Genomic DNA, 15,082 nt, shown 5'->3' with positions numbered 1-15,082 from the left:
GTCCTTAATAGAATTGAAAATTCTTGTCACGAATGTTTGCAAATTATGAAGTGTGTGCATCACAGTGTGCACTACCCATCCATTGTCGCGTTGCCCGCACTTCACCACATCCAGCTGACAGAAAAGCTAAGTGCCCACAAAGCTGCATGTACTATTCATGCAAAACTTATTCCCAATATGGCTGCCACCGCCGATAAGCCATCACGTCGACGTGTTAAAAAAAACCCACCCAATATGGCCGCAGGGGGTTGGCAGTCTACTCTCACAGCTGCGTCACGACGTTAGCGTCCAAAAGAATCCTGACAGAACTCTTACGATGTCAGTTGCAGAGATCCACCACGTCATCAGAAGGCAGCAGGATCCTGCACCTTGAACATCCACTATACCTCACGCAGCGCGGTCGCTCACAGATTCATGCCTGCTGGACACCAAACTTCCTTGAGACTGTCGACCTTCACCGATACATCTCACCACCGTCAACAGAAAGAATCCACATAAATCCAACCCACACAGGCCAACATTTGAGGACAGGGACGTGGGAGATTTAAAGTAAAAAAATCGGGAGAATGACAATTCCCCATTGATTTCTGCTTTAGAAAAGGCAATTTCAGGCCGGGACACAGCTGAAATAAAGCCATTTTTGCCTTGAAAATCGTTAGTCTCCCACCTAAATCGGGTCTATTGGCATGTATGATCTAATATGTCCGCAAAGGAAAGTGGGTTCTACAAAAGCGTAGGTCCCGAATGATAATGATTTTTTTTTCTTATTAGGGTGGATGGTATTCACATATTCATGTATTCCCAGTCATCGCCAATGATAAGTGAATAAGTAATCCAAGTACAGTGTGATCTTCAAGAGAGTTTAATGGCTCAAGTACATGCCATCAACCCTGCCAGACCACGATCCAGCCTTCACCTGCCAGATCAACGATCCCACACAGGACACAGGTGCGCATAGAACCCCAATACATCTTGCAGCCACATGAAGAATGTTCCAACACAGCATTTACTCTTCTGGCCTCTTGTGCAGTAGTGGCGGCGTGTAAAATGTTGGCTCATCTATTCTGTCGACCGCGGTTCTACTTAAACAGAACCCAATTACTGGATTACATTGGTGTGTGAACTGATTAACGGGTTTTCTTTCCCGACAGCCGGCGTGTAACATTGCATCTCTGCACCCTCCAGTTTCAACCTTAACCGAGAGCTTCTATCTGCGCCTTTGATTGGTTTTAAAAAAGATTGGCGCTCTTGGTTCTTCTCGCGTTTAAATATGAACCTCTATTTTTACAGAGAAGAGTCTCTGAGGCGCTTACACCTGACTTCAGACCAAATTCATGTTCAAGGCATTTCAGTGTGGAGTTCTCTAAAAAAGCTGGGGCCAAATTATAAAAAAAAGGCGATATATTATCGCCGCTTTTATCGGCAGAAAACTGCAGATGAAGCGGCGATAATGGGCTTGATAATAGGCCCTTGTGAATTCCCATAGAAGCCTGTTGTGAGACCTGTCTGATTCTGAGGGTCCCCTCACAAGGATGATTTATTTTGTCCCCTTTAGCCTCCCAGTATTTTAACCTTTTTCTTTTATGCCACCTGGAGTTTTCATTGACAGCATTGTCTGAGGGGCTAGGTGTTCCTTGGGTAAGATGTTTCCCTTACCTCACTGAGGCCTAGTTACCCTCATCAAAATTTAGACAAACACCTGGGACCTAAGATGGAGGCCACTAACCGACATAACTGCCACCGCCAGGGAACTGTCCCATGAACTTACATGAGGAAGGTTCTAGAACCCACCAGAACTTCCCAACCGACTGGACCTAGCCTATAAAAGGACAGGTCAGAGGTGGCCATTTTGTGTAGTCCTTTGAGCCAGAGGCAAAAGGTACATCAGGACAGGAGAGAGGCGATCAAATAAGGACAGTGCTGTATTAGGGGACTATCGACTAAGAAGCCAGCAATCACCTGAATGGACATTTCCCCTTGTTGTACCGACCAAACCCTGTACCCAAGGCTGTGGTGAAGATTTCACGTTTCCTCACCTTTGGAATACGTGCACCGCAAAAACAACTGGACACTGACTAGCAGCAAGTGCTCCGCTAATTCAAGCTGCTATCAGAGCCGAGATCGTGAGCCTATTAGCAGAACTGCCAGAGAAGCGTTTATTACCCTGCTGCGTGGCACTCACCATGTGAGGGAGACGGAGGGTGCCAGCTGAGGTGCCGACGGCGTGAGGAGCCTTCCTGTGCCGGGTCCGGAGTCCAAACGGCGAGTGAAGAGGAGAAGCGGCGTTGCTGAGGTGGCGATCCCGACCCGGAACCTCCCCGTCAACAGGAGTTCGTGTGCCCCAGCCGCAGAGGTCCGGAAGGAAGGGGCGGACCCATCGACTGGCGGAGTCGGCTGCGGGAAGGAAGCGCTGGGCGTCGGAAGCAGGCGAGGAACAACCCATCACACGGCAGGAGCCCCGCCGCCGGAGCACGGAATGGGAGAGCCCCGCGACTAAGGAGCCGCCGCCGGAGCTGCCTACCTCGATTTCCTTCCTCCCGCTTAGGAGCGTCAGCAAATAAAGTAAGCCGGGTCAACCTTTCTGGTTGGGGGACGGTGTGTGTAGACGCTCCCCAGACAAGCACAGGCCCAGGGAAACCTCCGCTCCTCTGAAACGCCTCAGACAGTGCTCGAAAAGAACTTCCATTAAATTGCTGGGACAGCGTACCGTAATCAGGGAAACCAAACCATCTAACTTTGGGGCAGTGAATGAGTGGCCTCCAGGGGATATCCATAAATAAACCCCCCCCCCCCCCATACTTTAGAAGCGCAACTGCCTGGGACAAGACACGCTCATACCGAAAGGGAGTCCTGTCTCCTGAAACATCTGCACTATCTGCTCTGTTTACTTAACTAGTTCTAGGAATAACAAAGGGTCATGTGTTGTTACAATGGTATTGAACTTGTCTGTTTCTTTGCATAGCCAGCTGTGAATTAGAGACCAGATAATATTGACAACTGAAGGGGGATTGAGGAACTGCTGTTTACCGCCAGTGTTAAGCCTGCAAGTTGGGGGATTCAGGTACCATTTTAACCCTGTACAAGACAAAGTGAAGAAGGGAGGTGGTTCTTTTCAATGAGATATCTGTATACTGTCTAACGGCGAAGAATGTTGGGTATTATGTAAACTTTTCTTACAGAGGGGGAGAAGAAGAAGTGATAACAAAATTGTATTTCTTACTGAAACTGAAGTAATTTAAGAGGTGATGTACTAATGTGAAAAAGTGAACTATCATACCAAAGAGAACAAAGCCTATATTTTTATAAAGTACAACCTTATTTTCCTAAAGGAAAGGTGTGGTGTCATTTTTGAATGGATGGGCTCTGAGTTCCTGAAAGGTTATGCAAGCTGTACACGCACATTCCTTGGAGCAAGCCTTAGCCCTGTGCCATACTACCCACGTGCTGGCTAGGAAATCCCTAGGTCTAACATATTGGTGTTTCAGCGGTGGGATCCTACTTGTGCTTGCGTATACCTTGCAGTAATTCAGGGTGCACCATAAACCTACACCTGGAGTTTTCTCCAAGCGGTCTCCCAAAGTGCCCATTTGATACCATATTTGTAAAATGGAATTGAACCTTGAGGAGATTGAGACCTACACTGTGGCCCAACTTAAAGAGTGGTGTCAACGACAGGGGGTGTTCTACAAGAAAGGTGCCAAGAAAAGTGAGTTACAGACAAGCTTGAGGGCATGGGTGGAAGCTCATATAGAGGAGGAACAGGACACAGAAGAGAGTGATCAAGACACTGTCCTTGGGGCAGGGCTGCTGTACCAAACTGAAGGGGGGAATCTACTGACAGGTCCCAGATCACTTTCAAGGGAGGGCAGCAGTGTCTCAGTGAGGAGCCTTACTGACGCCGAGCTAGAAGACAGGAGGGAAGAGAGGAGACTAAAATTGGATTTAGCTAGAATGGACATGGAGAGGGAGGACAGAAGGTTGGCCCACGAGTGAACAATAAAAGAGTTAGACCTTCAGGCCTTAACCTTAAGAACCTCCAATCCAAGTAATGGTGGCAGCGAAAACAAAGAGATCACCAGAGAACCCAGACCTTACTTACCCAAGGATGTCATTGCTAGCTACACTCCAGGTGATGATATTGCCAAGTGGCTAGCCGCCTATGAGGTCTCCTTAAGGGCCCATGGGATCTTGGAAACCCACTGGGGGGGTGGGCTGTATAAGTACATGCCACCTGCTGGCAGGGATACCTTGTTGGCCCTGGAGCGGGATGAGCAAACCCACTACCCTACAATGAAAGTGGCGCTGATAAGGAAGTTTGGACTAACTCCTGAGAAGTACAGGCAGAAATTCAGGAATAGCCACAAACTAGGCACACAGAATTGGGTGGATTTTCTTGATTACGCCAGGAAAGCCTTGGAAGGTTGGGTGAAAGGCAGCGAGGTAGGGGACTATGAAGGTTTATATGACCTCATACTCAAGGAACACCTACTCGAGAAATGTTTTCCTGAGCTGCGTCAACACCTGGTGGACAGCAAGCTGACCAGCCCCAGGAAGCTTGCTGAGGAGGCGGACATCTGGGCTAGTACCCGGGTGTCCTCGAAGGGGACTGGGGGGGATTCCCAGAAGTCTGGACAGGGCAACCCCCAGAAGAAAGAGGGGGAAGATAATAAGAGGGAGTTCTCAAAAGGTCCACAAAATACTTCACAAGGAAGGGGCAGAGGATTCATCCCTAAGGTTAACACCCCCCCCGCAACCCTAATCCTGGCCAAAGTCAGCAGCCAAGGGTTGTTCATTGCTTCGAGTGTGGTGGTGTGGGACATTATAAAGGAGACGTGAGATGCCCAAAAAGACCACCCCCTCCCACTGGAGGAAAAGCCCCGGGAATAACTAGTATAGTGCTCGGGGAGGAGATGCCTTTGGGTAACGGAGGGGAGCGGGCGGGTGTCACTTTAGTGTCCCTGGGTGATAAGGAGATGGTGCCAAAGACCCAATTGCCTTCCAATACTACCAAGTATGAGCAGTGGGTCACCATCAACGGCCGTAGAGGGGAGGCTCTGAGAGACACAGGAGCCAGTATGACTATGGTGAGGAGTCAGCTGGTGTCATCAGAGCAGGTCACCCCAAATGTACTCCATCCCGCTGTGATGGCTGACGGCAGATTGGGCCACTATCCCGTGGCCGAGGTACCCTTTGAGTGGGGAGGGGGGGGGGGATTGCAGGCTCATTTCGAGTTGCCGTAAGCCCTGCCGTGCCTGTTGATTGCCTGTTAGGAAATGATATGGAGCCCAATGCTTGGAGGGGGTGGAATACCAGACTCATTCTAAGATGCTGGGTACACCTGACTGGGCCTGTGTCAGCACAAGGTCCGCGACTACCCGGAGGGGGAGTTCGCTTACGCTGGAGCCTGGAACAATGGCCCAGCCCGCTGCCAGAGAAGAGAAGGACAGAAGGCAGGAAGGACCTGCCTCGACATCTCTACCTCGTGAGATAGATAGGCCACCTGCAGAGGTGGATCTGGAGTCCACGGAGGAGAATGTTGCTTCCCTGGAGAACCTACCCATCCCCGCTGAATGGCATGTGGAGGGAGGTCCTTCCAGGGAGGAATTCTGCAAAGCTCAGGAGGAGTGTCCTACTCTTGAAGGGCTGCGGCAACAGGCCAAAGCCCAGGCAGCAGGGAACGTTGTAGGGAACTACCAGATTTACTTGGAGGATGGGCTCCTCTACAGTGAATCAAAGGCACCTGGACCTGGTACAGCCAGAGCCTTGGTGGTCCCCCAATGTTTTAGAGCCTTCCTTCTGGAACTGGCTCACAAGATACCCTTGGCAGGACACCTAGGGCAGGACAAGACCTTTGCCCGACTTGTCCCCCACTTTTACTGGCCTCGGATGAGAGTGGCGTCTGATACCTACTGTCGGACGTGTGTAACTTGCCAAGCCAGTGGGAAAACAGGGGTGAAGCTGAAAGCTCCCCTGGAACCACTTCCAGTCGTTAGCACCCCCTTTGAAAGGGTAGGCATCGACATTGTAGGGCCATTAGGTCCACCAACTTCAGCTGGTCACAGGTTTATCCTGGTTCTAGTGGATCATGCCACAAGGTACCCAGAGGCAATTCCTCTGAGGACCATCACTGCACCTGCAGTGGCAAAGGCCCTGATGGGGATCTTCACCCGAGTGGGTTTCCCCAAGGAGGTTGTGTCCGATAGGGGGACCAACTTCCTGTCAGCTTACATGCGGGCTATGGGGAAGGAGTGTGGTGTTACCTACCGGTTTACCACTCCTTACCACCCACAGACCAATGGTCTCGTGGAAAGGTTTAACAAGACCTTGAAAGGCATGATAAGAAGTCTGCCTGAGAGCCTGTGGAGGAAATGGGACGTCCTCCTACCCTGTCTCTTGTTTTCCTACAGGGAAGTGCCACAGAAGGGAGTGGGCTTCAGCCCCTTCGAAATTCTGTATTTATTTATTTATTTATTTATTTTTGCTATTTATAAAGCGCATACAAAGGCCCATGGGCGTCTCGGCGCTGAGTATCTGAATAGTTTACCCTAAGAGAATGGAGCAGGATCTATTGATTAAAAAGCCAGGTCTTAAGTTGTTTGCGAAAAGACCATAAGGATGGACTGGCTTTAATCACGTGTGGCAGAGTGTTCCACAACTTTGGGGCCGATACCAGGAATCTTCTGTCACCCCATGAGACCGTTTTTGTACGGGGTACCACAAGATCCCCTGAGCAAGATGAATGCAGTGTTCTGGACGGACGATAGGGAATCAGGTTACGGATGAGATGTGCTGGTCCTAGATTATGCAATGCTTTATACACAATGCATAGAGTCTTAAACTTTATCCTGTTTTTAATGGATAACCAATGCAGCTCTTTGATGGCATTAGAGGCAGAGTGATGTTTGGGAATGTTTCCCAAAAGCCTTGCAGCTGAATTTTGTATTATTTGCAATTTGTTTAAGACTCCTTCCTGTGCGTTGAGGAACATAGCATTGCAATAATCCAAATTGGACAGCACGAGGGAGGTGACCAAAGTTTTACCGGCTTTATCAGGTAGAAAAGGGAGAATTTTTTTAATAAGCTTCAGTTTGAAGAAGGCTGAGGAGGTGATCTGGTTATCATGGGGGTGAAACGTAGGATGATCATCAAAAATGACACCCAAGTTCCTCACTTTGCTAACAGGCTAGGGAGGGGAGCCTAAGGAGGAAGGCCACCAATTGGATGACCACTCAGGTGTTAGTGGTCCGAAGATAACTACTTCCGTCTTATCGGAATTTAGCTTTAAACAATTGGAGGCCATCCAACTCCCTATTGCTACCATGCCTGATTTGAGATCATCCGCTACTTTATAGCCATTGTTCTTGATGGCTAGGGCCAACTGGGTGTCATCTGCGTAGGAGGTAAGGCTCATCCCATAAGCCCGAATGACATTGGCTAAGTCCGACACATAGATGTTAAAGAGTGTCGGACTTAGGGATGAGCCTTGAGGTACTCCACATGGCAGAGACATGGTGGACGAGGGAAATGGTTCCATTGTGACTACCTGGGTTCTATCAGCCAAAAAGGAGGCCAGAAGTTTACTGGCTGTCCCTTGAACCCCAAAGCCCTCGACACGGTCAATCAGAGTGGCATGATCGACCGTGTCGAAAGCTGCAGATAAGTCAAGTAATATCAGAACCGCTGTACCCCCAGTGTCCCGGATGAGTCTAATGTCATCCGCTGCTTTGATCAAAGCCGTCTCTGTCCCGTGACATTGGCGGAAGCCAAACTGTGTTTCATCAAGTAAATGATGTTGCTCTAAGAAGGCAGAGAGCTGTTTGTTCATGGCTTTTTCAGCTATTTTGGCCAGAACTGGTAAATTGGCAATGGGCCGGTAGCTCTTAGGTTCTTCCATATCCAAATGAGGTTTCTTGAAAAGAGGTTTTATGATGGTTTTTTTTAAACTTTCGGGGTAGAAACATGGCATTGCAAATGGAGGATATAACCGGAATAACCACATCTATAACTGGCATTAGAATTTTGAGAGGGCATGGGTCGAGTACTGAGCCCGATCTGTTGGTGGATATTATATCCCTGGCCTGTGACTCAGAAATTTCAGCAAATTGAGTGAACGTGGGTCCAGTGTGTATGTCGGGTAATGTCTTGGAGGGACTTTTGACCTTAACGGCAAAGGCGGAGTAAATATCATTGACTTTGCTAAAAAAGAAGCTAGCCAATGTGTCACAAAGAGATTGTGATAGGGGTGGGGTCAGGTTAGAAGAGTAGCCAGCTAACTGTTTAGCAGTCTCATACAAAGTTTTGTTTGAGTTTTTTGCTATTTCTATTTTGTGACTAAAATATAGTTTCTTGGCTTCGTCGATCATTAGTTTATATTTGGCTACCGTTTCTTTATATTTAGTTTTAGCCTCTTTGGCTTAGTCTTTCCGCCAAAGCCTCTCTTTCCGCCTGCACTGTTGTTTCTGTTGTCTTAAGGCAGCTGAATACCAGGGGGCTGAAGGGGTAGATCTATTGCGGGATAATTGTTTAATGGGAACCAGCGAGGATGCTGCTGCATCCACCCAGTCATAGAATTGAGAGGTGGCAGTATCTGGATCTTGTGATAGAGAAGGCATGGAGGTGACTAATGAAGTTTTGAGGCTGGAGCTGTCTATATCGTTCCATGCCTTAAAAGTTTGATTTGTATTGATGGACTTTAAAGGGGCAGCTAATTGATGAGGGGTTAGTGATGCCATAATAACATGATGGTCTGACCAAGTAACCGGAAAAATTTGAGTTACATGTAGATCATTGGAGTTGAAAAAAATACCATCAAGAGTGTGTCCACCATCATGCGTGGGCGATTTGATCATAGGAGGTAGCCAAAGGTGGTTATATCCCCTAAGAACACAGCAGTGTCTTTGTCCTCCAGTTTATCAAAATGGAAATTAAAATCACCGAGGACAGTGAAGGAACTGTCAAGAGCAGATGATTCCAAAATGGACCTGAGATCAGTGATGAATCCTGTTCTTGATCCCGGGGGACGATACAAAAGGATCCCTCTAAAATTATCAGATGGGGTCAGTTTGACAGAAAATTGTAGGGCTTCACAGGATGGTAGAGGGATAGTGTTGGTTCTGACCGTGAAAGAATCACGTACGATAAAAGCAATCCCACCACCTTTCCTGCGTGGTCTATCCAATCTATGGATGGAGAAACCTTTGGGGACTGCGATTACAATATCTGGGTCGGACGCATTGTCCATCCACGTTTCTGTCATGAACAGCATATCTAAGTTGTTATCTTCCATTAGGTCGGATATGTCCTGGCGATGTTTCCCAAGCGAACGGACATTTGTAAGAGCAAATAAAAAGGGTTTGGAGGATTGGGTCTTAGGCTTAGTCAGGTGAGATTTGCGGTGAAGGGGAATCTGCAGTTGACAACAGGGACAAATTTGAGAGGAGCCCACGTCAAGGAGTAACGGATCCAATACAATGCACGACTGATGCGTTAGAGGTCGTAGACGCATAAGCATGTCAAATGTATATGGTCCGGGGAGATCTAGGCCATACGGGCCGAAAGGACCAGGGGGACCAGGGGGACTGGCCCTCGGCCCGGGCCAGGCGCGGACGGGCGCAGACGGGCCCGCCTTTGGCGCGCCTTCGGCGCACCGCCGGCGCGCCCGCTGCGCCCGCCCGCTGCGCGGACTGGAGAGCCTGTTGTTTATATCCATCAGTGGAGTGGGAGGAGGAAAAGTGGGAGGAGGGTGGGACCAGCGAACAGCTAGACCGCCAGCCTTCCCCAGTCCAAGATGGTGCCTGAAATGAGCCTGATAGCGGCGGCGCAATGTCCACTAGGCGGTCAGGAAGGAGCCTTGGGCGACGCTAGTCTCGCGCCAAGGTGGGGGCCAAGTTTTACAGTTTTACAATTAAAATATATACAATTTTAAAAGTTCGTTATTTTTGACATCAATAACGAGACGCTGTGCTGTAAATAGCGAAAAGCGCGCAGGTAGCGCAAAGAACCCCCGGCTTCCGCCTCAAGGGTGAAATTGAGTAAATTGACAAATACCTCGAGGGCAGAGACAAGCACCCTTTTATATCCGGGGAGGGCGGGACCAGCGAACAGCTAGACCGCCAGCCTTCCCCAGTCCAAGATGGTGCCTGAAATGAGCCTGATAGCGGCGGCGCGATGTCCACTAGGCGGTCAGGAAGGAACCTTGGGCGACGCTAGTCTCGCGCCAAGGTGGGGGCCAAGTTTTACAGTTTTACAATTAAAATATATACAATTTTAAAAGTTTGTTATTTTTGACATCAATAACGAGACGCTGTGCTGTAAATAGCGAAAAGCGGCAGGTAGCTCAAAGAACCCCCGGCTTCCGCCTCAAGGGTGAAATTGAGTAAATTGACAAATATGGGCACCCTGTACGGGGTCCTCTCAGCCTGGTGAAGGACAGCTGGGAAAAGACTCCCAGGAAGCTTCCCCAGCACGTGGTGAGCTACATGTTGGCCTTCCGGAGCCAAATGGCCAAGTTGTGGTAGCAAGCTTCGGACAACTTGGAAGCCAGCCAAGCAGTAATGAAGGAGTGGTATGACCACAATGCTCACCCTGTGGAACTGGAGCCTGGACAGAAAGTGTGGGTGATGGAACCTGGAGAGCTAAACGCTCTACAGGATCGTTGGACAGGCCCCTTTGAGGTATTGCAGAAAAAGGGGAAGGCCACATACTTGGTGGACCTCAAGACCCCGAGACAGCCCCACCGGGTGCTTCATGCCAATCGCCTCAAGCCACACCATGAGAGGCCCGAGGTCGTCTTGATGATGGTGACCGATGGAGCAGAGGAAGAGGAAAGTGAACCTCTCCCTGATCTTTTCTCATCTCAAGAAAAGGATGGGTCGGTGGAGGGAGTGATTCTCTCACCATCCCTGACTCCTGAACAGCGAAGAAATTGCCGCCAGATCCTGGAGCAATTTTCCTCCCTGTTCTCCCTTGTCCCGGGAAGGACCCACCTGTGTACCCATGATGTGGACACAGGAGACAGCCCACCTGTGAAGTCTAAGATCTACCGGCTGTCAGACAAGGTGAAGGCCAGCATCCATGGTGAAGTAGCCAAGATGTTGGAGCTGGGAGTAATTGAACCTTCCAATAGCCCTTGGTCAAGTCCGGTGGTTCTGGTACCGAAAGCTGCCCCACCGGGCGCCACACCTGAACTAAGGTTCTGTGTGGATTACCGAGGGCTGAACTCAGTAACAAAGACTGATGCTCATCCGATCCCCAGGGCGGATGAACTTATTGACCGGCTGGGAGCTGCCCAATACTTAAGTACCTTTGACCTTACTTCCGGGTACTGGCAGATATCCCTTACTGAAGGAGGAAAGGAAAGGTCAGCCTTCTCCACGCCACAGGGTCACTACCAGTACAGGCTCAAGAACGCCCCTGCAACGTTTCAGCGGCTGGTGAACCAGGTCCTCTCTGGTATGGAAGCTTTTTCCGCTGCTTATCTGGATGACATAGCTGTCTTCAGTAGCAGCTGGGAGGATCATTTGCAACATTTGCAAGCTGTTTTCCAGGCCCTGCAACAAGCTGGCTTGACCATCAAGGCCAGTAAGTGTCAGATCGGGCAGGGGTCAGTAGTGTACCTGGGCCACTTGGTGGGCAGAGGGACGGTGCAGCCCCTCCAGGCGAAGATTGAGGCCATCATGGCCTGGGAGCCCCCCAAGACCCAAACAGAGGTCCGAGCCTTCCTGGGCCTCACAGGATATTACCGCCGTTTCGTGAAGGGGTATGGCACTATTGTAGCTCCCCTCACGGAACTTACTTCCAAGAAACAACCTCAAAGGGTAGTCTGGACGGAGGCTTGCCAGCAAGCCTTCATGACATTAAAACAAGCATTGTGTACTGCTCCAATCCTCAGGGCCCCTGATTTTTCAAGAGAGTTCATTGTCCAAACAGATGCATCAGAACATGGCATTGAGGCAGTGTTATCGCAACTGAATGACGAGGGCTTGGATCAACCCGTGGTCTTCCTATCCCGGAGACTACTCCCCAGGGAACAGAGGTGGAGTACTATAGAGCGAGAAGCCTTTGCGGTGGTTTGGGCTCTGAAGAAGCTGCGACCATACTTATTTGGCTCGCACTTCCTGGTTCAGACTGACCACCGGCCCCTTCGTTGGCTGATGCAAATGAAGGGGGAGAATCCCAAGTTGTTGAGGTGGTCCATTTCCCTACAGGGGATGGACTTCCGGGTGGAACATCGGCCTGGAGTGGACCACGCCAATGCAGACAGTCTCTCTAGGTATTTCCGCCTTAGTGATGAGAACTCCCAAGGGATTGGGTAGTTCTCCCCACTTTCAGCTGGGGGGGACGCGTGTGAGACCTGTCTGATTCTGAGGGTCCCCTCACAAGGATGATTTATTTTGTCCCCTTTAGCCTCCCAGTATTTTAACCTTTTTCCTTTATGCCACCTGGAGTTTTCGTTGACAGCATTGTCTGAGGGGCTAGGTGTTCCTTGGGTAAGATGTTTCCCTTACCTCACTGAGGCCTAGTTACCCTCATCAAAATTTAGACAAACACCTGGGACCTAAGATGGTGGCCACCAACCGACATAACTGCCACCGCCAGGGAACTGTCCCATGAACTTACATGAGGAAGGTTCTAGAACCCACCAGAACTTCCCAACCGACTGGACCTAGCCTATAAAAGGACAGGTCAGAGGTGGCCATTTTGTGTAGTCCTTTGAGCCAGAGGCAAAAGGTACATCAGGACAGGAGAGAGGCGATCAAATAAGGAGGACAGTGCTGTATTAGGGGACTATCGACTAAGAAGCCGGCAATCACCTGAATGGACATTTCCCCTTGTTGTACCGACCAAACCCTGTACCCAAGGCTGTGGTGAAGATTTCACGTTTCCTCACCTTTAGAAAACGTGCACCGCAAAAACAACTGGACACTGACTAGCAGCAAGTGCTCCGCTAATTCAAGCTGCTGTCAGAGCCGAGAACGTGAGCCTATTGGCAGAACTGCCAGAGAAGCGTTTATTACCCTGCTGCGTGGCACTCACCGTGTGAGGGAGACCGAGGGTGCCAGCTGAGGTGCCGACGGCGTGAGGAGCCTTCCTGTGCCGGGTCCGGAGTCCAAACGGCGAGTGAAGAGGAGAAGCGGCGTTGCTGAGGTGGCGATCCCGACCCGGAACCTCCCCGTCAACAGGAGTTCGTGTGCCTCAGCCGCAGAGGTCCGGAAGGAAGGGGCGGACCCATCGACGGGCGGAGTCGGCTGCGGGAAGGAAGCGCTGGGCGTCGGAAGCAGGCGAGGAACAACCCATCACATGGCGGGAGCCCCGCCGCGGTAGCATCGAATGGGAGAGCCCCGCGACTGAGCAGCCGCCGCCGGAGCTGTCTACCTCGATTTCCTTCCTCCTGCTTAGGAGCGTCAGCAAATAAAATAAGCCGGGTCAACCTTTCTGGTGGGGGGACGGTGTGTGTAGACGCTCCCCAGACAAGCACAGGCCCAGGGAAACCTCCGCTCCTCTGAAACGCCTCAGACAGTGCTCGAAAAGAACTTCCATTAAATTGCTGGGACAGCGTACCGTAATCAGGGAAACCAAACCATCTAACTTTGGGGCAGTGAATGAGTGGCCTCCAGGGGATATCCATAAATAAACCCCCCCCCCATTCTTTAGAAGCGCAACTGCCTGGGACAAGACACGCTCATACCGAAAGGGAGTCCTGTCTCCTGAAACATCTGCACTATCTGCTCTGTTTACTTAACTAGTTCTAGGAATAACAGAGGGTCATGTGTTGTTACAATGGTATTGAACTTGTCTGTTTCTTTGCATAGCCAGCTGTGAATTAGAGACCAGACAATATTGACAACTGAAGGGGGATTGAGGAACTGCTGTTTACCGCCAGTGTTAAGCCTGCAAGTTGGGGGATTCAGGTACCATTTTAACCCTGTACAAGACAAAGTGAAGAAGGGAGGTGGTTCTTTTCAATGAAATATCAGTATACTGTCTAACGGCGAAGAATGTTGGGTATTATGTAAACTTTTCTTACAGAGGGGGAGAAGAAGAAGTGATAACAAAATTGTATTTCTTACTGAAACTGAAGTAATTTAAGAGGTTATGTACTAATGTGAAAAAGTGAACTATCATACCAAAGAGAACAAAGCCTATATTTTTATAAAGTACAACCTTATTTTCCTAAAGGAAAGGTGTGGTGTCATTTTTGAATGGATGGGCTCTGAGTTCCTGAAAGGTTACGCAAGCAGTACACGCACATTCCTTGGAGCAAGCCTTAGCCCTGTGCCATACTACCCACGTGTTGGCTAGGAAAACCCTAGGTCTAACACCTGTGCTCTGGTGTTAACCTGGGCTTCTATGGGAAAGAACAAAGGCGTATTTTCAAGCCCATTATCGCTGCTTTATCGGCAGTTTCCTGCCGATAAAAGCGTTGATAAGGTATCGCCCTTTCGTGATAATATGGCCCCGGGTTTTGGAAAATCCTTTGTATTAATCTCAAGATAGGAAAATCTGTGAAACTGCTTTTACTTTGGCCATCAAGGTAGACCTTGGGATGTGATCTGGAAGGATCGCCCCCTCTTACCTCGCTGTTGCTCCTCTGTGAGTCTCGCTGCCGCCTCCATCAGGCCGACCATGGTGAAGGCTTCAATGGTCACATCAATGGCCGAGTCCGGGCCGTAGAACTGTACAAGAAGGTTCTTGGTGTCAATCTGGTCTGCTTTCTCTAGCTTCCCTCTGGAGATGCTTTGACACCCTTGGAAGCTGATTTCTGGTAATTTATCCTTAACCCTTTTGAAGTCCGCCTCTAAGAGGTCCTCCAGGGCGCAGAGCAGGACGTCTCCAGATGTGCTCCCTCTGTCCATGGCTCATGTGAGGCTGCGTCTGAAAAAAAAGACGGGTCAAAAAAAAGAGGTTTTGTCACAAACTCGAGAGTAACAGAAGTCAGATACAGGAGAACAAACTCCTCGCACCTGCGCAACGTGCATCAATTAGTGAAAGAAATATACGTAATACAGCGCTACTGTTGGCCCAGGTAGGCGTCCTAGCACTGAACTAGGTGCACTGATCTTAGAAATAATAATGTCCCCTC

General features: G+C 49.7%; 1 protein-coding gene across 1 annotated transcript in view; it reads right to left on the bottom strand.

Moving 5' to 3' along the window:
- The window catches only part of LOC147669868 (NACHT, LRR and PYD domains-containing protein 3-like), a 316,105-nt gene extending 301,228 nt beyond the window's left edge, over positions 1–14,877 (bottom strand). Inside the window, exon 1 of the mRNA XM_086948188.1 lies at positions 14,576–14,877. Within this exon, the coding sequence (XP_086804314.1) occupies positions 14,576–14,855 (280 nt within the window). The 5' untranslated portion in view covers positions 14,856–14,877. The remainder of the gene's footprint in view (positions 1–14,575) is intronic.
- Between the last annotated feature and the right edge of the window lie 205 nt (positions 14,878–15,082).

The sequence above is a fragment of the Lissotriton vulgaris genome, unplaced genomic scaffold (genome assembly GCF_964263255.1).
Source record: "Lissotriton vulgaris unplaced genomic scaffold, aLisVul1.2 SCAFFOLD_1747, whole genome shotgun sequence".
NCBI classification, from domain to species: Eukaryota; Metazoa; Chordata; class Amphibia; order Caudata; family Salamandridae; genus Lissotriton; species Lissotriton vulgaris.
The sequence above is the reverse complement of the archived record's forward strand: the minus strand, read 5'-3'. Positions and strand labels throughout refer to the sequence as shown.